This window comes from Leptodactylus fuscus, chromosome 9 (assembly GCF_031893055.1).
Source record: "Leptodactylus fuscus isolate aLepFus1 chromosome 9, aLepFus1.hap2, whole genome shotgun sequence".
NCBI lineage: Eukaryota > Metazoa > Chordata > Amphibia > Anura > Leptodactylidae > Leptodactylus > Leptodactylus fuscus.
Genome location: NC_134273.1, coordinates 40,870,935 through 40,897,365, shown reverse-complemented (window position 1 = coordinate 40,897,365; position 26,431 = coordinate 40,870,935). Strand labels below are relative to the sequence as shown.

General features: G+C 42.0%; 1 protein-coding gene across 5 annotated transcripts in view; it reads right to left on the bottom strand.

Moving 5' to 3' along the window:
- The window catches only part of SGSM3 (small G protein signaling modulator 3), a 32,592-nt gene that overhangs the window by 1,710 nt on the left and 4,451 nt on the right, over positions 1–26,431 (bottom strand). For 4 of the 5 annotated variants that reach the window (XM_075286820.1, XM_075286821.1, XM_075286822.1 and 1 more), the window contains exons 2-21: positions 17,575–17,750; positions 16,027–16,112; positions 14,382–14,448; positions 14,056–14,264; positions 13,614–13,721; positions 12,397–12,540; positions 12,119–12,314; positions 11,824–11,969; positions 11,276–11,503; positions 10,193–10,247; positions 9,302–9,429; positions 8,459–8,614; positions 8,306–8,360; positions 7,764–7,813; positions 5,481–5,633; positions 3,340–3,410; positions 2,944–2,992; positions 1,863–1,948; positions 1,530–1,652; positions 193–253 (exon numbers count right to left, since the gene is read on the bottom strand). In XM_075286820.1, the coding sequence (XP_075142921.1) occupies positions 193–253; positions 1,530–1,652; positions 1,863–1,948; positions 2,944–2,992; positions 3,340–3,410; positions 5,481–5,633; positions 7,764–7,813; positions 8,306–8,360; positions 8,459–8,614; positions 9,302–9,429; positions 10,193–10,247; positions 11,276–11,503; positions 11,824–11,969; positions 12,119–12,314; positions 12,397–12,540; positions 13,614–13,721; positions 14,056–14,264; positions 14,382–14,448; positions 16,027–16,112; positions 17,575–17,581 (2,178 nt within the window). In that variant the 5' untranslated portion in view covers positions 17,582–17,750. Of the gene's footprint in view, positions 1–192; positions 254–1,529; positions 1,653–1,862; positions 1,949–2,943; positions 2,993–3,339; positions 3,411–5,480; positions 5,634–7,763; positions 7,814–8,305; positions 8,361–8,458; positions 8,615–9,301; positions 9,430–10,192; positions 10,248–11,275; positions 11,504–11,823; positions 11,970–12,118; positions 12,315–12,396; positions 12,541–13,613; positions 13,722–14,055; positions 14,265–14,381; positions 14,449–16,026; positions 16,113–17,574; positions 17,751–24,951; positions 25,304–26,431 lie in introns of those variants that run through there. The other variant, XM_075286823.1, reaches the window with a different exon arrangement.

The following is a 26,431-nucleotide window of genomic DNA, read 5'->3' as shown; positions in this document are numbered from 1 at the left end:
TATGTTCGCATGTAAGACCCCGAAACGCGTTCTGTTTGAAATAAAGCCTGGTTTAATACATTCCAAGGCGTTGATCATTTCAATTTAAGAGGAGCGCATCATTCCTGGGGTGTAACACTCTATGTGTAATACTATAGATAGAAGGTACCTCAGCTCTCCAGTAAAGCACCTCTAGATGTCATACAGACTTACCTCTCTTTTCACAGGTAATTCCCAGTCTGGCGACAAACTGAAGGCAAACTTTGAAAGGACCCTAGAGAAGCAGATAAATATGATCATCATATCCTATTCTTTATATATCACGATTCACTGTCACGTTCTCATGTCAAAAGGAGTTGTCTGGCCGATGGGAATTATGACCAAAGGCTGAAATTGGTGTAAAGTAATAAAACAAATCCTACTTAAGTCACTAACACCCGTCACTCACTTTGTACCGCCGGTCTCTACCTCCTGTCCCCACGTGAAACACAGGAAATTACCATTCAGGCAACGTGTGGCTGTAGTTTTGACCAGCCTGAGCGACATGTGCTAAGATGCTGCGAGGGATCTGGAAAGACTTTTTCCTCCCCCCAGTTTCCAATTTAAAATGAAGGACCCCATTATAATTAAAGGGGCTCTATCAGCAAAATCATGCTGATAGAGCCCCACATATGCGTGAATAGCCTTTAAAAAGGCTATTCAGGCACCGCTAAAGTTATATTAAAGTACCCCCCCTCCCCCCCCGTTTTAAAATAAAACCCTAAAAAAAGAATGTGCTCTACTTACGCATCATGCATGCTGGGCGGGCATTCAGGGTGTGTTTTCATCTTCGTCCACGCCTCTTCTTCCTCCGATGTCCTCCGGTCCCGTCTTCCTCCGGCGCTCGTGAACTGACACGGATATAAAAAAAATGGCCTGGGCGCATGCGCAGTAGTAGAAGCCGCATGCTACTGCGCATGCGCCCAGGCTATTTTTTTTATATCAGTGTCAGTTCGCGAGCACTGGAGGAGGACGAGACCCGAGGACATCGGAGGAAGAAGAGGCGTGGACGAAGATGAAGACACACCCTGAATGCCCGCCCAGTGTGCATGATGCGTAAGTAGATCATATTCTTTTTTAAGTTATTATTTTAAAACTGGGGGCTAGTTTAATATAACATTTACGGTGCCTGAATAGCCTTTTTAAAGGCTATTCACGCATATGTGGGGCTCTATCAGCATGATTTTGCTGATAGAGCCCCTTTAATGGGGTCTGTTGGGCTTTGTGTGTAACCACTGTTACAGTGTTCCACTTGTCTGATACGATGGGACAGATAGGCCAACGCTAGTATGAAGCCAGCCTACAATGGCACAGACTCAGGTCAGTAAACTTATGAACGTTCTCTTTCCAACCAGGGGGTCAGCACAATATAGTTATGTTTTGGTGTAATTTTTAATACAGTATGAAAAAGTTATTTTTCTAGCATTTTAAGCAGAATTTTTTTAACCCGATTACCAAGTAAAGACTTGTTGCTGGATTTCCTCATAGATCACAGTTGATCACTAGCTCACCTTAGCTCACACTTTATCTGTACCCATCCTGGGCTCCTCAAGAAAGACCATGGCTGGTACCATTTCTCAACTGTCTGCAGGCTGGAGCAAAGTACTTCAAGCCACAAATGGATGACCTGCTCACTGTAACGTACATACCAAGTGAAACAAAGATATAATCATTAGAATATCCGGAATACACCAAGAAGTCTTATTATAGTCTATTAACCCAATACAATAAAGAATGGAATCATTAAAACGCGTCTCAACATTGTACATAAAAACGTTCCTGTGTATGTCAATATTCCCTGCCACATAACCCGATTTATAATGCCAGCCCCCCCGCTGACTTACTTGAGGCCAATACAAATAAGTGAACGGAGCTTGACGTCCATCTGTGCATGAGCAGCATCATGGCTTACATTCACTGACTGCACTCCCTAGAAGGAAGAAAGGAAACTTATTTCACATATTAGAAAATAATTACTAGAAATTAAAAACCGGGCCTGAATGTCCAATGTTGTTATAGCCAGGGCTGTGGTCAAAATCAGTGTGATTCAGGTGACCCTAACCTAGCTATCTGAGGGGCTGCATTGATATGCTGGGCTCTGATGATTCCTATCTATCTATCTATCTATCTATCTATCTATCTATCTGAATGGGTTGATCTGCTGGGCTCTGGTAATCTTAACCTATCTATCTGCGGGGCTGGGTTGATATGCTGGTTCTGGTGACCTCTTATCTATCTATCTATCTATGGAGCTGGGTTGATATGCTGGACTCTGGTGACCTGTTATCTATCTATCTATCTATCTATGGAGCTGGGTTGATATGCTGGACTCTGTTGACATCTATCTATCTATCTACAGTATCTGCGAAGCTGGGTTGATATGCTGGTTCTGGTGACCCTTATCTATCTATGTATCTATCTATCTATATCTGTGGAGCTGGGTTGATATGCTGGTTCTGGTGACCTCTATCTATCTATCTATCTATCTATCTATCTATCTATCTATCTATCTATCTATCTATCTATCTATCTATCTAATCTAATCTATCTATCTATCTATCTAATCTATCTATCTCTATCTGCAGAGCTGGGTTGATATGCTGGACTCTGGTGACAGATTCCCTTTAAAGACTGTCAAAAGCTTATTGGATTTGTGCCCAGGTCTGCACAACTTCAAGTCACATCACATTCTGTATTATCTTTGTGCAAACATTTTATCCTCCTCGCTGTTCTATATGCAATGTGTCAGGACTGCGCTTTTTTCTCTCTTCTCCTTTTACCATTGGTTTGGGCCTTGTTATATTACAACAATTGAAGTCATGCATGGAGTAGACAGGGTTTACAACACAGGGTTTACTTTTTACACTGTTGACCATGCTGCTCAAACTCAATCAGAATATGAAATGAATGACAATCTGCACCTACCCTGTACAATAGCTCCTCTGGAGTTAACACCTTGCCATCCTCATCTAACCTGTAATACAAAGCATTATACACATTTATATGGAAACTGTCAGCAATCCAACTTACAGGGCAATGCGACATCCTGCAGGATCTATAAGTGTACATAAATCATAGGGAAGGTTACAGAACTTTTTGTATCAGAGAAGGACATTAGCAGAGAATCTTCTACTATCACTGACATTTTCTACTTAGTCCTCTCTATGGTGTTCTTTCCTTCTGGGCTTTTGTAAAAGCCCACTTTATATGCTGACTAGGAGCTGGATGTCTATTTTTTGGGGTGATTAAGTGAATAGAATTTCACTGTGATCTGATACACGCAGGACAATTTAATAGGTACAGTTGTGCCGAACTCCTTACCTGTAGGTCTTACAGAGGACAAGGCGTGAATATACTGAATCAAAGTCTCTCTCCACTTCCCGACTGGCAGCCTTTAGGAAAGGAATGAGGAAGAAGGAAATTACAAATAGGATTTATGAATCTAGTTTTTAAGCCCAATGTTGTGAAAAAATAAAAAGCTTTACTGTATGTGACATAAAATGTACAGACACCTAATATAAGATAAAGGGCTTCTTGCTATAACCACACTATTACAGCACAGCTCAGATTTCTATAGATAAGCAGGAATGACATAACCTTGGTAAATCTTCAGCAGATTAGATGTCAACAAGTGTAAATATAGATGAAATATCATTTTCTTAAAGGGCTCTATCAGCAAAATTATGCTGTATGAGCCCCACGTATGCGTGAATAGCCTTTAAAAAGGCTATTCAGGCACAGCTAATCATATTTTAAACCCCCCGCCCGTTTTAAAATAAAACTATAAAAACATATATGTAAATGATACCTGAACGTGCACGCTGGGCGGTTGTGCACAATCCAACGTCATCTTCGGTCCCTCCTTCCTCTTCTAGCGACGTCCTCCTCTTCTGGATCTTCTCCACCTTCATCTTCTGTTTTTCCGGCGGGTTGTGTTCAAATCCCGCACAGTTGCGTTCCCTCCGGAGCGCTACTGCGCACACGCCACCGCCATTTTTGTTGTAGTTCTAAGTATTCTTAGAACTACGTGAGCATGCGCAGAATGCTCGCGAACGTCTTCATATCCGGAAGGAAAGAAGATGAAGGCGGGGAAGAGCCAGGACAGGGGGACGTCGCTGGAAGAAGAAAGAAGAGGAAGGAGGGACCGAAGATGACGTCGGATCGTGCACGACCGTCCAGCGTGCACATTCAGGTATCATTTACATATATGCTTTTATAGTTTTATTTTAAAATGGGGGGGGGGTTTAAAATTAGATTAGCGGTGCCTGAATAGCCTTTTTAAAGGCATACTTTTGCTGATAGAGCCCCTTTAAAGGGGTTATCCAGTTTTTAACAATATTAGCCAAATAATAGGATGCGCCAATACAACAGATTTCCTAATATATATCCTGTTTAAATTTGGCCCCATTTTTTGGCTTTATATTCAGGTCATTCACCTCAGCTGTGATGTTTCATTTACAAGCTCACTATCCTTCCCTGGCAGAAGTTCAGCCAGTAAATGAAATGTCACAGCAGCACGTGACCTCCTTGCAGATTGAAGCCACTCATACTGATCTAGGATGTACGTGTGATTTATTACCTGGTCAGTTCATATGCATGAACTGAAAACGAAATGTGACACAACACAGACCCCAGGGAGAAAGTTTACACACAAGCAGTGTGAGTGTTATGTGGCTTCATTCCAGGAGAGAATGGAGAAAGGAGGGGTAAAGAGAGAGTGAGAGCAGGCAGATGAATCATGGGAAATGTAGTTTGTCCACAGATTCGCCTCACGTAAATAACAGTGAGACAAGGGCAACAAGAAAAAGTTAAGCAAAGGCTGCACAAGGAAACAGTGAGGATTTAGAACTGCTGTGGATTAATTTTTGGAAGTTGGATAACTTCTTTAAAGTAATTTTCTACCTTTATATCCTTGTTCTAAATGTCTTCAGAAGCACATCCATAGTAGAACATGGCACCTCCATGTTTTATTAATTATAGCTACATGCATGTGCATCTTAATAAATTAGAATATCTTTGCAAGTTCATTTATTTCATGAATTAAACTAACAACAGTGAATCTGATATATTTCATATATCCATTACAGACAGATTTATTTTAGGCATGTATTTCTGTAAATGTTTAGGATTCTAGCTTACAGCTAATGTAAACCCAAAACTTATGAAAGCATGTAAGCAGTGAAGTAGTCATGGTCCTCATACAAGAGCTGCAGCCCCTTCAAAAAGCTGATCTTGTGTATGAGGGTAGGTTATTAATAAAAAGAAGATGGACAACCCCTTTAACATAAAAAACCCAATTCAAGGAATAGATTATTTTCTTAGGATGCATTACTTTTAATTGAATTTAAGAAATAATAATAATAATAAAGTCTCTTGGCAGTGTTCCCCCCATAATCATGGTCTGCACCCTCACCCATATCTGCAAGATATTGTATTCTATTGATTTTGTAATGGTCTCTTACCTCCTCAATAAATAGCCAAGGATGACAGGGACCTCCTAACAGAGATGGTTTCTTCAGTCCATGTTCAAATATTGCCTTAATACTAGGACATAAAGTTCCTCGAACCAAGTCTGTAACTCCTTCTGTGACAGAGTCATCCCCAGCAATGGAATACTGTGTTACAAGAAAATAGTAAAACCTTACAGATACTTCTGACACAGTGATACATGTATAGTCTACATAGTGAAAAAGACATAACCAGAGACATTTTTCCATTAGGGCTATGCAGAGCCATTTTAATATATTGGTGTGCTCAGTGCAAAAGTTTTCATAAGTGGGCTTCCCCTTCCCCCATCACCAACTCTTAGAAATACCTCAGTTGTACAAACTATAATGCCCCCTTAGTAGTCCTCACACAATATAATGTCTCCCTAGTGACCCCATACAATATAATGTCCCTATCCAGCTGTCCCTACAGTTTAATGTTCCCCTCCAGCGGATGGCCCACCGCTTCATCATTGTATGAAACTCATTGCGTCCTAAGGACATCAATGAGCTGTAGTTGAGGCAGCCCAGAACGGAAGGACAACAAATGTAGGACTGTCCCATAAGTGCACCATTGGCTCTATGGTTAAAGGGATATGTGACAAGGTAATATTTTAGTTGTGAAATACATGGGGAGTATTTTGCAGACTACATAACTAAGGGCTCGTTCACATCTGCGCCCGGGGACTCCGTTCTGCAGGTTTCCGTTTCCTGCACAAAACAGGGCAGGAGATGGAAACCTGCCGACATCTTTCAAACCCATTCATTCGAATGGGTTTGAAAAGTTTCCGGCCGTGAGCGCCGGTGAGCGTTTTATGCTCTCCACAATGAAACCGTTTTTTTTTTTTTTTTTTTAAACCGGACACAAAGTCGGACATGCAGTACTCTGTGTTCGGTTTAAAAAAAAAAATGTTTTGCCACGGAGAGCATAAAACGCTCACGGCCGGACTTGGCATGACAGATTTCCGTCTTCTGCATGCAGAAGATGGAAACCTGATAACGGAGTCCAGACACTGGTGTGAACCCAGCGTAAGTCTTTTTTGGAGATCTGCAGACTCTGTAATAAAAGCAGCACCAGTTATAGTTATAGGTTGGACTTGATGGACTAATGTCTTTATCCAACCTCATCTACTATGTAACTATGTAGCCATTTTTAGAAGTACTGTAACTGGCCCATGAAGGGAAAAAGAGTTACTATGTGGCAGCCAGTCACTTGGAGGCTAACAAGGATGGTTCAAGACCACAAGAACAGGGGTTGCTCCAACACAGTGATTCTCCATTCTAGCCCATAGACCGGTACCCAAAACAAGACATCAAATCTATCATGTATGACAGTGGTAGGCAACCTTCGGCACTTGAGCTGTTGTAAAACTACAACTCCCAGCATGCATACTTGTTCTGCTGTTCTTGGAACTCCCATGGAGGTGAATGGAGTACGTTGAGAGTTGAAGTTTCACAGCAACTGGAGTGCCGAAATTGCTGATCCCTGAACAATGATGATAATAATAATGGGATATTACAGTATATAGACAGGGTTTGTTTCACAAGACAACTCCTGAATGGATTTTGCTATTATAGACACTTATCCCCAATCTTGCTGACAATAAAAGTCAAATCGCTGGGGGTCTGACTGCTGGGACCCCCAGTGACCAGGAAAATGGGGCCCTTACAATCTCCCTGCATTCTCCATGTAAATAGAGCCCCAGTGCCCTTGCCTCAATGGTGCTCCATTCACCTCTATGGAGTTTCTGGGAACCAATCTCTGGAAGCCCCACAGAAGTGAATGGAGCACTGGTTGGGCATGCACATTGGCGCTACATTGACATGGATTAGATGGGGGGAGACTCTCAGACCCCCCCATTCTCCTGATCTCTAGGATCCCAGCAGTCAGACCCCCAAAGATCTAACACTCATTCTGTATCCTGTGTCTGTAATGGAAAACATTGTGTACTGAAAGGTTCCTTAAATATAAAGGACTCTTCTCCCCGCACTACAGCCTAGCAAGAAGAAGCTTTCAAGATAGATATTTACATAGAAAGTATATACTGTCATCTTGCTTGGCAGCTTCTTTGCCTGAATAAATAGTTTTCAAGTATTATGTAAGCAAACAGTAAGCTATGAAGCCAACAATGTTCATATATATAGATTTCTTTTAACACATACAGTACATTCATGGTTGGCTGTATTTTAGTTGTCATCTGGAGCCTAGCCAGGTATTTATATGCAAAACATAACTAGACTATTGGATTCACTACTTACCTCTTTACTCCTTTCATCAAGAATCTCCACGAACTTTGCAGGGAACCAGCCTAAAAGAATTTCAAATTGTATTTAAAACAGTAATATGAAAACATAAAATAAAGATAATCCTAAAAATAATGTATCGAAAGCATTATATATATATATATATATATATATATATATATATATATATATATATAAATCTTTCATCCAGGGAAGAGAAAGACCATCTTCTATATGTAATATGGCCTTCTTATGCAGACAAAATCAGAAAATTGATCCAGCACTGATAATGTAACACATAAAAATTTCATGTCTAAGATGATACATATTATACAGATGTAGCAGAAATAACCTGAACTTCCGCAACTGGTTAATCTGCTGCAGCATAATATCTTATCGTAGAAGATAAAAAAAACACAATTGAAAATACTTTTCCAATGATTTTTCCTTATTTTTTTGTTGTCTTGTGTGATAAGATATCACACTACAGCATTTTACCCAATTGCAGAAGTTCGGGTTAACACTACCACATCAGTCTATCAAAAAGGTATGCTTACCCCGGAGTCCATTTAATTCTCCAACCCAACAGTGTTCATCCTTCTGTGAAATGATCTAAAATAAAATAATATAAAATTATATTAGTCACTGACTTCCTTAGCGGTTTACTAACATGGTATACATGTGGTTCCTCATCTTTGCAGTGGTCATACCGTGATGATGTCATTCTTGCGGAAGCCAAGCTCATCATCATCATGACGTTCAAAGTCTAGAAGAGCCTTTGCCCTGCGGCGTCTGCTTCGTGAACAGGACACATAATTCTCATGGTCTCTCTGGTGACTCTCCATACTGTAATCTGGGGTCAGGTCCTGAAAAGATAGTAGGTGACTAAAGATGAAAATTATTTAACATGTAATATATACAAAATATATCATTTGCAGCAATATTTTGGCCAAGTCTACCCTTTATCAAGCTAAATTGGTAGTAGCGGAATGGGACCTGTGATGTTGGAAGGGGTCTCTGATGACTAACTTGCATGGATCCATACAGGTAATTAAATATATATTTATATATCTAAATACACCTTAAATGGGGGCACAAATTCAATTTAAGCCACTAAAGCTATAAACTCTGGATGTAACTGTGTTATTATCTTGTACAGCACCTTTGCTTGAATGTGGGTGAGACTAACCATAAGGAACTATATTTACTAAGATAGCTCTCAGAGACTGCCTCTATTACCAGCAGCCTGCATTACCCCTATTAAATGGTGTACGATAGTACAGTCTTTATACACAACAAATTGGTTTCTGACAAACTGCTCTGCACAGTCTACTGCCCAGCATGTGAAACGCCATATCTCCTGAAACTGAAAGGGAGGGGAGAGCCAGTAAGCGGCAAAAAGAAGATGAATGAAAGAAGATGAATCCAAGGAGGACACAATGTTTAGGATCAGAAAATCTCTAACTTAATAGCCATAAATAGTGGAATATTGTGTCATTTAATAGACAAGTGTAACAATTTTACTAGGAAGAAGGCATAATAACTAGACTCACAATATTACAGTTTTTAGGGTCAGAGCATTGGAAGTGACGAGCAACTTGCAGGATGGCCTCCCTCAGATCTGCCACCAGAGCCGTCTGCTTGATATTCTTGGCTTTTAGGGCCTCAAAATCATCATCACCTGTGAAACATATAAGCTTTATTCAGACTTATTGTCTATGTGTCTTTCTTATATAGGACCAACATATTCTGCAGCACTGTACCAGGTACCATCAGCAGGTCTTTGGAGTGTAGGAGGGAACCAAAATTCCTGGACAAAATTCACACAAACTCCATGCATATGTTGTCCTTGGTCAGATATGAACCCAAAATCCCAGCGCTGCAAAACAACTGTGCTAACCACTGAGCCACCGTGCTTACCCTACACTGGAATTTCACACTCCCCACTGTACCAGTTGGTCACAGTTAGCATTGTACTTGTACTGTGTATTGCATGTAAACTCTCAAATGTACAGCACCATGGAATTAATATAGTCACGTACAGCACCATGGAATTAATATAGTCATGTACAGCACCATGGAATTAATATAGTCACGTACAGCACCATGGAATTAATATAGTCATGTACAGCACCATGGAATTAATATAGTCACGTACAGCACCATGGAATTAATATAGTCATGTACAGCACCATGGAATTAATATAGTCACGTACAGCACCATGGAATTAATATAGTCACGTACAGCACCATGGAATTAATATAGTCACGTACAGCACCATGGAATTAATATAGTCACGTACAGCACCATGGAATTAATATAGTCACGTACAGCACCATGGAATTAATATAGTCACGTACAGCACCATGGAATAAATATAGTCACGTACAGCACTACGGATAATGGTGCTCTAAAAATAATCCTATGTAAAATGAATACTTACCAAATAAGAGAGTGGTAATTCCAGACTTTCTGCGCTGACTCTGTCTTCTCATAATCTAAAGACATACAGAAGGAAATGACCCCTCTAATAAAGCCACAGTGGCTTACTGTTAAGTGTAGGCTCTGATCACATATGGTCCAAGTGGACAACAATATTTTACGTGCAATCCACAACTAAACCACTGTCATGCTAACACATTACATCACAGGGAGAGAAACAGAAAAAAAAATACAGATCGGGTTCACATTAACAATGTTACTTATTGTACTGCACAACCTTTATGTAGCTAAGAAGAGGCAAGTACTTATCCCTAAGGTAATAACAAAGCACAATGGACTATTCATTTAGGATTTCACCACAGGGATATTAAAAGAACAAATTTGTGGTAACCACTGTATAAAAACAGAACGGTGGTTATCAAAATGATGAATGGTATGTCCATGGCAACTGGGGTAGATTACATGGCCTTACCCAAACATGACATCCATGTTTGTATGCCTTATTCTAAAAATCACTTGCATTGTAGAGGTTGACCCTAAATGACAACCCATTCACAAAAGGAAGACTCTCAGACCATGTGTTCAGATGCTGGGAAAATGTATTATTACACGGTGCCCATTCTTATTATAGGGCCTATGGATAGGTAGTGTCCAAAACTCTTTCAAAAGGAGCCTTGAACATCTATCACCTATCAATAGAATAGACAATAAACCTCTGGTGGCTCGGAGCCCCACTAACCATTATACCAGGGGTCCCGATTCCCAACCTTCCTTACTGAACAATGTCAGTGGAGGAGGAGTACAAAATAAGTGGTAGCCATGTATGTGCCCTGCTGCTCCATTCAGTGTCTACAGCAACTCTAGAGATCCCAGGCATCATGTATCCACTCGATAAGTGAGAAATACCCATTGCTGTACAACTCCTTTATTACAGACTTTAGCTCCATCTACAACTAAGAATTTTGTTCACTGGAACATATGCACTCCATGCAAAAAAAGATTACCAGCCTTAGACCATTCTCCACCAAACATCACAATTGATGCTTAAAGTTTACATGGCAACAGATCACAAAGTCACCCTTACCTTAGAAAGGTTAGTCACAGCAGCAGTTGAATTAAGCAGCTGGCCCTGGTCTGCTATAAGGTAAGCCAGATGTTTGCGCCTCTGAGCTTCGATCATAACTTCCGTCAGGGTTCCTGCAATCATCATGGCTTCCCGCAGCAGAACATCTGCATCCTCAATATGGGTAGGAATATCGGACAGGGTGTTAAAGATAGCAGCAGAGTTTTCAGACTGGATGAGCTCTTCCTCCTGTAGGTAGGAACAATATTAGGAAAACCCATTACAGAAAATCTACCTTGTTTACCTGCAGCGGGGCTAGTCAATGTCTTATCTCATCTTAAAAGGGGAATTCTGAATCCAAATAGATATCTCACACTGATGTGTGGGACTTTGCATTTCCACTGCGCTGACACAGGACCAGGAGAAAGGGACCAGCAATGGGGGAATCAATGAATTAAGTAATGGTGGTTTTTTGTTTGCTTTTTTAACCCACTAGGAAACCTGGTAAATACTACATATTCATCTTTTACCAGCCATTTATACCAGCAGTTTACAAAAACCGGCTTTACCTTCAGTTTTAGCATGCCCAGAGTGGTCTGAAACAAGACAAGAGAACCTTGGTAGAAAAAAACATCCCAGATCCGTAACAGCAGTTTGATGTGCACCACGCTGGCAAATGCGGTGAGGAACCAGTGCAAAGTAATGAGGGACAGCTCTGGAGACAGCAAAAGAGATAATGGCACTTAGTCACAAATATCAGAATAAAGAAGCAAAGCAGTGTGTATGACATTGGGAAAAAGCAACCACCACAGTTCATTACAAGGTGATTGTTGTTTCCAAGTAATAGTTTACACAAACTCTCACCAATATCATGTTCCTGTAGTAGCTTGTCCAGTTTTGGGAGGTATTGAACAATGAGGTGTCTTAGTACCCGCTGATCTGTTTGTACACCAATCAGAGTGGTGTTGAAATAAGACGCTGGCACTAAGTCTTCTACAATGGCACTCATCATCCAGAAGGCGTCTTCTTCCTCTAGAAAGAGCAGTAAGCATGCAGCCACCTAAAAAAATGCAGAGTTACAAAGAGCACGTCTTATATAGAACAATACATGCTAAGAGCAGAATCTGTCATGTCAAACTTACCATGCCTGTGCCTTGACAATACCCAATGTCTGGGTACAACCATGCCAGGCCACGCAGCACTCTTCGGAGACGAGGCACACCCACGCTTTGCAGATTGGAGAAACAAGCATTGCTGGGCATAGTGCGGAGCAAATCCTTTTCGATCTGGGGAAGGGACAAGAATATGTATTAGCATTTAGACCTCGGCTCCCTCAATGATTTACAGGCAAAATGCCAGATATATACAGTTACACATTATACACCTGGATCATACAGCATGTACTCATTCCGAATGGGTTCTCAGGAGGGTCAAAAATATGACAAAAATGCTGTATTAATAGTTATCTCTATGGTGAGCTGGACTATAATATCAGACAGCAAAACCGGTTGCAGAAATCCTATTCACAATGTTATATTTGGCCATAGCGGGAAGGCCAAAAAAAAAAGATACAGTGGAAATGAGATTAAGACTTAAAAAGGGTCGTCCGTGGTTGGGGAAACCCATAAGGAAGCCAGGGAAGGTGTGAAATTAAAATTTGTGAGCAATCCATGGGGTGACTGGGGAGAGGTTTAAAATTAAGGAGAGGTAAAGTCATCTGTCCATGGTGCTCTTTGTCTGCCCCTGGGACCACATTGCCGGAAGCCCTGGTGCTCACATGACTGCAAAGACCAATCTGTGTCCTCAGTGGTCACTGGTAAGGAAGTGGTAACGTGTGCAAGTGACATCACTGGTACCTCTACAGCAACCCCTGAGGCAACGGATTCGTCTCTCAGCAACATGGCCACATGAGACTGACACAACCCCGGTGGCTTAATTTGGCCCAGAAAAAAAGGTTTTGGACCTTGACACGTTTTTTTGGAGAGGTTTTTGATAAAAACCGCTTCAGAAAATGCCAGGCGGTTTTCCCCTCCCCTAAAGTGAATGGACCGTAAAAAAGCGACGCGTTTTTCGCCTCCCATTCACTTCTATTGCTTTCCTCAAGTGGAATCCGCCTGAAGAAAGGTCATGTCACTTCTTTTTTCTCGAAGCGGCAAAAAAACACTAGCGGAAAAACAAACACTAGTGGTCTCCATAGACCACCATTGTACGGAGGCGGATTTTGAGGCGAAATACGATCAAAATCCGCCTCATTTCCCCCGTGTGAACTAGCCCTTAGTGACAGGCGAGTATGCCATATTACATCTCCCCCAGCAAATATACAAGTTCTAGTTCTGTAGACAATGAAGGTCTTCCATACCTGTTTAGCAGCTAAAGTCTCATCATTGGAGCTGTTCCGTACAATATCTCTGTATGTCATCTCTGAATTTCGCTTCTTTTGTAAGGCACCTGAGAGTCGCATCCAGAGCTGATAGGAATTAAAAAAAAATGTCAATGCTTGCAGAGCTTTATATAACCACAGGTAATGAATATACATTGTAAACTAAGAGAACAGACTGTTAGAATTATCTACTATTATCAAGTCATTGCTAGAGGCAGGCAAGGGGTGCTGGCAACTGAGTGAATGAAAGCGTACTTTAGTGATATCCAATATAATATACAGTGCCTGCGGCCTATTCAGCCCGTGGCTCCTATAATAATATAAGAGTTGGAGGCAGTCTCTGACAGGGAGCATATATGTATGTAGGCATTCTCTGTTTAAGGATATGTAAAATACATCCCTCTATCTTCATATAGATTACCTGTGGTCTCATGCTGTGGGGGATTCCAGCTAGCACAAGAGAGCGCAACTTGTCAGAATGGGGGAGAGTCACATCAATCTTGTCCCATGTTAGGTCTCCTACATCATGGTTGTGGGTGAATTCTAGATGGGCCTGCCACTTTAACCTCTGCTGGGGATCTTCTGTAAGTGGAATTCCCAACAACTTACTTGAATTTGGTTCTGCCCCATCTGCAACACAAACAGCATAGGTAATGCAAATATTAGCAATGCAACTCCATAGAAAGTTTGGTGATATTATCCAGACGACAGGGCATAAGTGTCTGATGACCGGGGAGTCGGACTCACCTTCTTTATCTACTCTGAATCCAAACTCATCATAGCGAAACTCTGGCTGGTCTACAGTCTGCTCCTTCTGAAGAGGGCAGAAAGACAAACGTTTATAATGTTGGTGTGACTTATGCAAAAAAAAGTTTCAGAACAACTTGCAATTTTTTTTACCATAGCATCCTATAATTCATAAATTCAGATAATGTGGCACAGAACTCCTCATGGTAACCAAGTGTTTTTTAGGTTTACAGACATTATCTGTCATTATGATAGGTCATCAAAGACTGTCCAAGGACCAACATCAGGGCCCTGTCCATGCTGATCAGAGATTCTCTTCACTGAGTACCAGGCACAGCGTCATATAATTTATAGCAGTTGTGCTTGACTTTGGAGCTCAGCCAAGGCCAGGGTCAGCACCAAGCCAACCCAGGCAGGTGCCGGGCCCAGAGCTACTGGGGAATGCCCAATGCAACTAGTGTTTCTATCAGAATAGGTGGGAGCTAGCAGCCCTGGGAGCAAGTGCTGCTACAGACACCATCATCACAGAAAACTCACCCCACCCCTTCTCTGGTGCTCACAGATATTTGTGCTGAGGCTCAGAGATGGGGCAGGGAGCTAAAACAAAATTGACTGGAATGTGGGGCCAGGATCCATTAACCTGCGTGGGTACAAACTGTGTGTGTGGGGGCAAAAAGGGGCTAGCAAACTGTGTATGGAGGCAACCGGCCCTCAAGGAGTTATCTGTAGGGTCTTGGGTGTTGAACCCTGTGGATTTTTGACTATCCTAAGGATAGATTATCAATCATAAATACCCAGAATATCCCTTTAAATTTCAGAAGGTTAGAAGCCTAGCATCAGATTAGTACCAATTGTTAACATCAAACTGATAAGAGGCTTGTTGCCCATTAGCATTTGACTTTGTAGCTTTGTTCTTCTGTTTATAAAAGTAAATACAACTGTTTTGTTTGGGGGGGGGGAGGGGACTTGCTATAAACTTCCAATAATCCAGAATATTTGAATAATCCAGGCTACTGGTGACATCACTGTTGTCATGTGACTGCGGATGCCAATAATTGGTCATATGGTCACATGAGCCCCTGCACTACTGCCCTGAACAGTCCAAGGAACAGACAGAACAGTGATGTACTGTATGAACCAAGAACCAAAGAGATGTATCTTATTTTTTTTTTACCCCAACAGTGGCCACAAGTTCTGATCCCAGAAAACCCCTTTAATGTCTATGTACTTATATAGCTCTAGTCGTAAGAATTAGTTCACATGTTGCAGATATTTTCTGACGTGATTTTTTCTGCATATTTGTGGCAGATACAGCTTTTGTTACTGTAGATTTTACTTTTTGCATTTGCTAAAGGAACAAACATGTTACAGATCTGAAAGTCCCTCTCAGTTACTTTTTCCCTACATTTGAAGTTTTTTTTTTTTTTTTAAATCCATGGCCACATATGTTGTATTGGATCTCCACTGAAAATCTGTCACACGTTTTTGATATTTCCGCTCACCCTAGCGGTCAACTAAGCCCCCAGAATATGCTGACCAAGCAGATAATAAAACATCAGGTTCACTGTATCTCAGCTTTATACAAAATGTCTGACCAATAACGGAAATGTAAAGAATGGCGTTTTCCTTTATGCTTTTTACTTACCTGAGTATATTTTGCAAGTATGTCCTGTGGCCACATGCTTGGTGTGAGGGCTGAGAAAGGGCCGCCTGGAGACGGGGTGTAACTCCCTACAAGTACAAGACAACATTAGGAGAAGTTTTACTACCGATCCAGTATTATAAGACTATATATCTAACGTCAAGCGGTCAGACATGACATACTGCCATTATTGTAAAGTAGGCTTCTATCCAGTTTATACAGATTTCAAGTCATTTCTGTATGGCACCCCTTACCAATCTGCTTAGGGCTTGTTCTCCTGCTTTGTTCTATACCCATACCACTAGCTTCTTGAGTAGGTGTGAAAATGATACTAATCAGATATGCATGGAATGATCTTATTTAAAGAATTTCAAGGGGGTTTCCTTCTGACAACACCTATCCCCAGCGCCATGTACTTAGTAATCTCTGTCAGTCCTACACAAGTGAATGGTGCACAGAAGTGAATCACGCCATTCACACAGAGGACCGGCTTCTTGTTATTGCTGTGGGGTTCAATAGGCCCCCCAGAACTCAGGCACTTCTACTCTTTTCACTGGATAGAGTAGAAGTGCTGTTCATAGGAAATTCTCTTTAAGGGGGTTGCCTGACTTACAAGAAAACTAGGATACTGGGAATCGTATACATTTATCGCTATGCTTTTTTTAAAATTCAATATCCTTAATTCCAATGCCAGCAATTGAATCGCCTGTATTGCCAGAGTGAAGTTATGAGAACTCATTCTTCATCACCAGACCACTGGATCCAAACACTGGCCATAGCCGTGACCTGTTCACATATTGTGTGTGACCACTGGAGGTCACGTGGCATCTGTGCAGGGGTCACTGCTGAGGCCATAGCCATGACCTGTACACATATTGTGTGTGACCACTGGAGGTCACGTGGCATCTGTGCAGGGGTCACTGCTGAGGCCATAGCCGTGACCTGTACACATATTGTGTGTGACTACTGAGGTCATGTGGCATCTGTGCAGGGGTCACTGCTGAGGCCATAGCCATGACCTGTACACATATTGTGTGTGACTACTGAGGTCACGTGGCATCTGTGCAGGGGTCACTGCTGAGGCCATAGCCGTGACCTGTACACATATTGTGTGTGATTACTGAGGTCATGTGGCAGGGGTCACTGCTGACAAAGAGGATGTCATCACTTACTATCATGGCAGTTTATCTTTATCTAATTCCCAGCATTTCAGCTTTGTTATAACTCCATTCATTCATTGTTCACAGCCGACTACCTGGATGTTTTGCAGCTCAATGTATTTCTTATCTGGGACATTGTCTACACTGACATTAATATGTGGCAACTCTGATAAAGTGCGCCATATATGACCCCTGAGATAAGCAATGAAGGGTATCTACATGGTAGATAGTGCGTTGAAAAACTTATAATAAAAACTGGCAACTTCTCAGTATATGGATAGTCCATACTGAAAACAGCCATGACACACAAGTATCTATATGTCTAAGACCACAATGTGCATTAACAATCACTGCTTTTCAATACAGCAGACTATACCTGAGCCTCCCTTACCTGACATGGTGCCAGAGTAAATTCTGCGGGCACAGCGACTATTGTTGCCTCAGGAAATGTTCTAGATGCCGTCTTCAGAAGACTGTGCAGAGCATAAGAAAAGATCTGGAGGAGATTACAAGGTGTGGATGTGGCATCAGTATTTCATAGGCGGTGGGATCTTGGCAGCAGAAGTTCTGAGGGAAACGAAAACAATAGCATTGTAAGTAAGGTTTTACAGTTCCTTGTTCCTGCCAAGCCTGAGGTTTGTTCATTCCCTGCGCCCTAAGGGCTAGCCCAGGCACACAGGCTCTATGACAGATCAGTCTGACTCACCGCATATCAAGTCTATACAAATAGCTTCAGAAATAACACATTCACCATGCTGAATATTAAAGTGCACCAAGTCACAACCTATACGTGACACATTAAGGGTTAAATTAGCAGGGGCTGAGATTTTTCTGGGCTGTATATTATACACGGCTTCCATCTTGACAGGGGATAAGTCATGTGTGCAGCGCACTAACTATCATCTGTACTTAACCAATTAGAGCCTGAGAAAGGTTCAGAGCGGCTCCTCCCAAATGTCCCAGGTGCAGAATACAACCCCTTAAAGGGAGTTTATCGCCTACAATAATGCAAAACTGTTACCACTATTTCACAGATCACATTAACCTTGGTTGTCTGTCACTTTTTTGATTTGAAGAAAAACAAGTTTGAAAGATGTTAAAGAGGCATTTGGTGCATTGGAGGCGGGCCTTCAGCCCTGGGAACACTACTCTTGCTGTTCAAGTAGGATGGGTGATGTCATAGCAGTCGTGCAGGCAGGAGATAGAAGCGGCCCGCCTCCATTGCACCAACTTCTTTATGTGCAGAAGACTTTAGAGTTGTTTTTCTCCAAGTCTACAAGAGTCTTATGCTGGTTATCTCTATAATACGGCGGTCACAGCTGAATATTTTTGGGGGAGGTGGTAGACTGCCTTTAAACTCTGGTATAGGGAGATGTACAGCAAGGTATAATAGCAATCACTAGGGATAGATCATTTCCTAAATTGAATGTTTTACCTTGATCATTTTATGACACTCCCCTTTTTATATGCCACACCCCAATTTATATGCCACGTCACTCCACGGAATCACATATCGGCACTTCTGATTGGATAGTGTACAGTTAGTGACATATCCTTCAGCCAATAGCAATGTCAGACTGGATGGAAAAGATGGAAAATAATTGAGATAATAGATGTCGGCAAGTTTGCACGGACCGAGACAACTTTTGGTTTCAGGAATTATGCGATTAATTGTGTCATCCTAGTACTCACCAGATAACTTTTATGGGCAACTTATAGATGACTTTGTGTAAACTGCTGCGTACCTGAACTGAATACATACAAGGCAACTACTAGTATATCTGATTCAACTATGATCTACGCTAAGACTACAGATACAATAATACAATACATAGTAGTGTTTACTTAGGTATTACTATAAGACCTAAGTCAGGTGAACACTTAAAGGGGCTGTACCAGGATTAGAAATACAGCACCATAATGACACACGTCGCTATTTCTGAAACAAAGCAGGCATAGTTCTCATCCTGGTAAACACTACTTGAAATAAGCTGTATAGGCCATGATAAAATAGCAGAGAGGTCTTCCAACAGAAAAGGTGCGCTATCCATCCTAGTTCTCCAGACTCAGGAACTTCCAAAATTGTACTTCAATGTTGGGACCGCATCACTGCAGAAATTGCTGCAATGCCCAAGTAGGGGGTCTTTGACGCCATCAGAGTAGCACTGGAAATCAGGACCCAAATAGACCACCGGGGGCCTTCAGCTGTAACTATGGGGGAAGTGAGTGGGCCTCTTCAAACAGCGTAAGCGCTCGGCTCATTCCGAGCCGTACACGCGAGCGCTTCTAAACACTTCCCATTCACTTCAATGGGAGCGCTCGTAAAGCCGGCTTTATGCGCGCTCCCATTGAAGTGAATGGGAAGTGTTTAGAAGTGCTCACGTGTACGGCTCGGAATGAGCCGAGCGCTTACGCCGTGTGAAGGGGCCCTAACACTTTAGGGGAAATGCAGCCAAAATCTGGCGCTGCAATGATGATACACGAACCACCACATGTGCCTGCTGATGCCAGACTGTGGACGCAGTGGTCAAGTAGTTGCTCCATGAGGTCACTGCTATAATGCTGAAAACGGATACCAATCAGAGGTCCACAACTGGAATGGTGGGGAGAAGAGGAGGTAACACTTCATTTTCGTTTAAAACCATTCCCTGCCCTTGGCTACTTCATTTTTGGCTCGGGCATAATAATTACCCATTAAAGCTACGTTCAGGTGGAATGGAGTCTCCATCCGCATCCTGCAAATCTGACTTCTTCATCTGACAGTTTAAAAAAAAAAACTGGATACCCCACAGACCCCGTACTACTGCAGTAAAATGGTAAATTTACGATTATTATTAATATTTAAAATGGTGAAATTTGATATTCTTATTTTGAAGATGAATTGGTACATTTGTACCCACTTCACCACTAACTCCCCAGCCCTGGTTATGATGCCACAATCTTCTCATTATTGAAATGACAAGAAGCCAACTTCTCTGTTCTGAGAACATTTGTGTCCATCACATGTAAATGGAGAAATACGATGAACATTGCAACAACCAGACGCTGTATAAGAGTATTGCTCCATCATGTGTAGTAACATCTCTGTAAAACCAAAATTGCGTTCTCTGAGCTCAAAAAACCTCAAGATCTGGTTTACAGAAATGACATCAGACTGGTTATTAACAAAGCAGTTTATACTGTACATTGTGACACAACTGCTTAAAAGACTTGAAGTTGCTTCTTGCATTCGGGTTCCACATCATATTTTTATCCATAGTTCACACCTATGGTGGATGACTTTACATCTGGTCCATTAGAAGACCAGTAGAATGGACAAATGCACCACAAAAACAGGGGACACCAATGGAGCCTAAGTGACCCTGTTGACTATAATGGAGTCCTTCAGGTGTCTGCTCTATTTAACTAAAATCACTGGACAAAAAGGTTGGGTTTGGAGGACTTTTGCATCTGGTCAGTTTAGACGGACATCAGGTGCAGATGTGAACCCACTCTCTATATCTACATACAGGAATCTGAAGAATCTAAGGACCAGGACCAACAACATATTCTATCCTTGTGATGATGATCGAAACAAAGACAAAAAAAATACGCTCCACAACCGGCTCTCCTGTAAGATAAGTAGCACTAAGCTAATATGGCAGAATAAGCCCCATATCACGGATCACTACCTCATCCAAACCCCTTATAATATACTGTAGCACTGATAAATCCAATGTCTGGAGCACTCTATAGCTTCTAAGCACAATCACTTTCCAAATCATGTCGGTACTTGTTACATGACCGCTGAAGCCAGTCGCTAGAAGAGATCAAGAAGAGCAGATGAACCAGGGCGACACCGAAGCAACAGGGACAGTCGAGTATGTGTATTTTTTTTCCTCACTGCCCCAGCAGATATAAACTTTAAAAGTTTTGCCTGGACAACCCCTTTAAGGTCCATTTTACACTCGCAGGTTTTCTGCCGATCATAAGCACTGATCAGGGATTTTACAATCATTTGGCACTTGCTTATTTACATTCTAGCACTGTATGTGACCCAAATATTTTTGTTTGATCATTTGGGAAACTGTTCATTTTTTGACATCTATTGATGTTTTGCCTGCATAGAAGATGAGATCATCTCACAATTAAACATTCGCTTGGTTGTCAGCTAAACACAGGCATACCTACACAAAATAGTGGTCAGGAACGAGCTTTATTCACTGTATCACCACAGACCATGTAACAGGGCAGCTTTTTAGGCCCCCTGCAGACGATCGTGAATTGTACAGCACGGCCAGCACACGGATGTCATCTGTGTGCCGCCTGCGCTTCCACGGGCCCACTCATTTAACGAATCAGAGCCTAGGAAGCCTATCCGCAAAACCGGGCAGGAATAGGCCCGGATTGTCAGCCCACACACAGAACCGTGTAATACATGTGCATGGGCCAACTGAAATGAATAGGCCAGTGTACTAAGACCCCAATAGCACATTGACCTAGCCCACGGTCATGTGCAAAGGGCATAAGATTGGACGTCAAGTGTCCAGATATCAGATGTCCAAGGTGTGACCACCAGGGCGGTTGAGTCGGACAGTTTTTCAGCCTCAAGACTGAATGATGAATTATTTTAAATGATATTACAGGATTATTAATTTTGCATAATTAAGTCCATATTTTCATAGAAACTCAGTAAGTGTTTTGTGATTTAGAGGATCTTTACTGCTTCAGTCTGCCCATGGGTGTCAGCCATTTGTGAAGGATAAGGAGCAGGTGTCGGAGGCGGTGATAGCCTACAGACCCCACAGGACAGGTGACTACATACTAACGCACGCCATGTCACTACTATATGCACTAGGAGTATAAATGAACGTCAGCAGTCAGTGCTGGAGATTTCTGCTGTCACCTTAAGAAAGGTAAAGAGTTAAGGACTATTGAGCTATAAATGACAAAAAGGCATCTGGGAAGGGGTCAGACTGGTTTTTCTTGCCGGCCTGCCATCTCCTTGGAAACCTATCGGTAAACGTAGAAGGAAGGAGGGAGGTGTGGGAGACAGAAAGCAGAAGATAATCATTCCTTATGTATCTCCCTGCCTGCCATGAGTGCGCCCATTAGAGGACACACAGGGCAGGCAGAGTGCTGGCATTTACTGACAGCTATCTTCATGGACATCAGCCAAAGCCTGCCACTGTGAGCTCAACTATATTAGGTTTTCGTATTTGTTTAGGACGTATTACAAGAAAACATGTCAGTCTTAAAGGGAACCAGTAATCAAAAAGATATCCATGAAGCAGGGGGCGGACATGTTAATGGGAATTTGTCAACAGAGTCCAGAATATCAACCCAGCCAAGCAGATACATAAGGCCACGACTGAGTGTGCAAGCTGTGCTCCATTCCGATACTTATAGAGCAGGTCCTTAGGCCTTAGGGTCACATGAATGGACCTTGTGAATTGCTGCCTCCATTACTGACATATTGAAGTTTTTGTCAATATACAAAATCATTTTTGGAGCAATGAGGGTGTTCCAGTTGCTCCAAGAAGCTTATTTGCATGTTGACAAAAATAGCAATGTCTCAGCATCAGAGGCACCAAGTCACAAGATGAAAACCCCTTCTGATTCAGGTGACCCTATAACCTATCCTTGGTATTCTGGGTTATGGTGAATCCATTTAAAGGGGTTGTGCTGGATTAGAAAACAACATGTTGCTTACTTCTTCTCAGAGAGTGACGTCCGATCGGTTGGTCACACAGTCATGTTGCAGCTCAGTCTTGTTTATTTTAATGGGACTGAGCTGTAGTATGGCCATGTGACCAATGCTGCACAACCCCTTTAAGGGCCAGTGAGACCGCTTCAGGGGCAAGTATAAGCTTTTATTTTAATTATCCTGACAATGACATCCGCCACATACAACAAATGAAGTAGAAAGGCGCCATCAGAAAATTTTTAGACATACTTAGCAAAATGGTCTAACAGGAAAACAGCCCGTTTCCCTTAGCAGCCAATCACAGTGCAGCTTTTATTTTTCCACAGCAGTTCAGAAAGTGAAAGCGGAGCTCTGGTTGGTTGCTACGGGCAACAGCTGAATTAGTCAAGTAGTCAGCACTTACCTGGATTCACCTCCACTCACTTATCATGTCAGAAAGTAAATCTCTCTTTACGGCATATAACAACAATCACACATGACTGGCTGCTAAGGGCAAACAGGACACTTTATCTTTTAGACATGATAACCCTGCCCCATTGGCCGTAATGGGGTCTACCATTTTATCATACAGGCACAGCATGCTACACTATTTTTGAAAGCATGATGGACAGAGTCTGAAAAGAGCTCAAATGTGATCACAGGCTTATAGTTATGAGGGTGACTTATATCTGGGTCATCCTTTAGGTGTACCCTATAAGTGTACTTTGGACAGTACATAATCTTACAACTTTATCTCTGACTAGTGGATGAGCAGCATTTTGGGTAAGGCTTGGGACTGTATCGCTTCAGCAGTTATGCTACAATGACATCATGATTTGGCTTGAACAAACCATATCCGTGTCTCACCCCATAACCGAGCACTGCATGCTGCAGAATCACTACAGCCAAGGTACGGAAAATTGCCCTTTAGTCATAACCATACTTTTTTTTTTTAATTATATAGCGTCATCATATTCTTGATTCACTTTACAGACATCGTCAGTCACTGACCCGTCATAGAGCTCACAATCTACATTCCCTATCAATATGTCTTTGGAGTGTGGGAGAAAACCGGAGTACCCAGAGGAAATCCACGCGAATATGGGGAGAACCTACAAACTCCTTGCAGAAGTTGTCCTTGGCAGGATTCGAACTCAGAACTCCAGTGCTGCAAGGCTACAGATCTAACCATGGAACTACCATAGATGAAAAATTGCAAATAAGTTTAGGATTAGTTATCGTATCCCAAAGACCTGAACAGAACTTCTGGACTCTTAATATGGACTCTGCTTTGTAGATTCTCCCCAATGGAACTTGAAAATTCCACATCAAAGTCAGCACCACATTAGATGGTATTTATCCTCCTTCCATTCATTCCAGTGATAGTTCTCAGGCAGAATCTTCCTGAACATGGGGCACGACATATATTTTTTTGCCAGCTGAAAAAAACAGCACCTCCCTTGCATTAAAATGAATGAAGACTGTTTTCAAGCAGAATTTTGAGCTGGTTTTGATGCAAAATCTGCCACAAAATCGGCTCCGAATTCCTCTTTGTGAACATACCCTTACTGTCCAACACTATTTGCAATATCCCTGAAGACCAAGCAGAAGGACGCACACCTATCTCCACCCTAATAAAACATTCCGGGATTGCTTCAGATGTAAGGTATATAATTTCTGTAAGGAAGAGAGTTACCTGACCAGTAGGGCTGGAGTGGAGAGACACTTTGTAGACAACCAGTCACATACCGATACCTAATATTCTGTACTCACAGTCAGAAGGATTCAAGTAGCCATGAAACAAGACCGGCCATTGTAAGGCCATACAAGTAGTTAAAGATCTCTGGCTGTGTGCAGTCACTGACGTGTCACTAAATCTGCAGCTGGTATACAGGACAGGTGCGGCTCTGGAGGACTGGATCGTATTTACCGCACTCTGTTCACATCCTAGAAACTGAAAATTCCCATTAAGTGTTCCTAAAGAATATTAGTATTCAGATACAGAAAGCAAAAAAATCTTGCTAGGATACAATGCAAACCCCTACAGGCAAAGACACGAGGAGACGTAACAGGTGCATGGGAGGGAACAGCTGGAAGTTGTACCTGCTGGTAGGACTCTGCAGTATATAAGGAGCAGTGCTCGGAGGCTCCTTATAGCTTTAGACCCCTCTCTTCTCCACTGGAGGGGGCTTCACTTCTATCATAGATGCTTCTTGCTTCTCTCCCTTCCTTCTCGGCTGTTCACGCATTAACACAGGAAAGAATTCCCTGAGCTGCACATCCTGCTTCAGTGCTCCTAATATTTACTCTCCTCGATCTCCACCCTCCCCCTCGCTGAGAACAGACCTGCAGCTACTTCACTAAGCCTGTTTGGCAGAAGCAGGTTATTATCGATGCTGCGTGCCATGCTATATTACCGGATCCTCTCCAGTTCTCAGGCAGGCGGCAATTACCGCAATCCTTAATCCGGGTGAACAATCCTGCGCAAAATTAAAAGTGGCCGGATCTAGTCTAGTCTATGTTTTTGGAATTTCTTTAATTCACGACAAAAAAATCCATAGTATTTCAAGTGCATGAACTTCCTTGTATGGATTGTGCTGAAGTGTCACTGTCATAAGACTAAAGTTCGGGGGTGGACGGTTGGCTGGTGTGTCCTATCAGTCAACAGGTCCAAAACTGTATGTATCATGGAGTCCTGTATGGCTATCTTATAGGTCTAGAAATTCAGATTCTGTACCAGAAGCAAACCTGTGTAGTTGATAGGCCAAACCCCCGACTCCAATTTTTCTACAGCCCAACTCCAAATTCTTCATAAATGGCTGACAGTCCAATTTTGAAATCTCAAATATATGTAGTGATTGAATTCCTATGAAAGTAAATATGTAACAAATTATGTATATAGTCAATTATACAATATTAATAAATGTATAATGGATTATATATATTTATATATTTTGAAGCCGGAGTTGGTAACAGTTGTCCCCGACTGACTACACAGTCCTGCTCCAAAGATATGCCACGGATATGTCACAAGATACTCCAAATTCATCACAGCGGCACAGTGTCTACCTTGGTGCATCTTGTTAGAAGATACTCATCTCTTTTAAGGCCATTTCTAGTTGACTTATTTAAGGCCATTACTTTGTGCCAATTTTCTAGCACAGGCGAGTAATAAACATGGTGAGACTGTTCACATGTAGCAATTTGATGCTTATTTGGGGGGTGGATCGGTCCCAGAATCAGTGGCAGATTCAGACTACCATTTTTTCAATGGGAGGCAGAGATTGCATAAGGATGCTGAAAAAATAAGCTTGCAGCGGATTAAGACTCCCTGCTGATTCACCCATTGACCTAATATCTAATCTAAAATGGAAAGCTGCAATGGAATGCTAATGCTCTGCATCGCCATTCTGCCTTGGGTAGCTGGCGGCTGGGAAATAAGGAGGAGAACACCATGCCCACTGGTCTGCAAAGTTTTGAAAAGTGTCTAGCAAGGCACAGGCATTGGTGTAAGTTATGATAAATTTGGCGAAATTGCTTTGCAGAAAAAAGAAAAAAAAAAGTGCAACTTACACCAGAATTG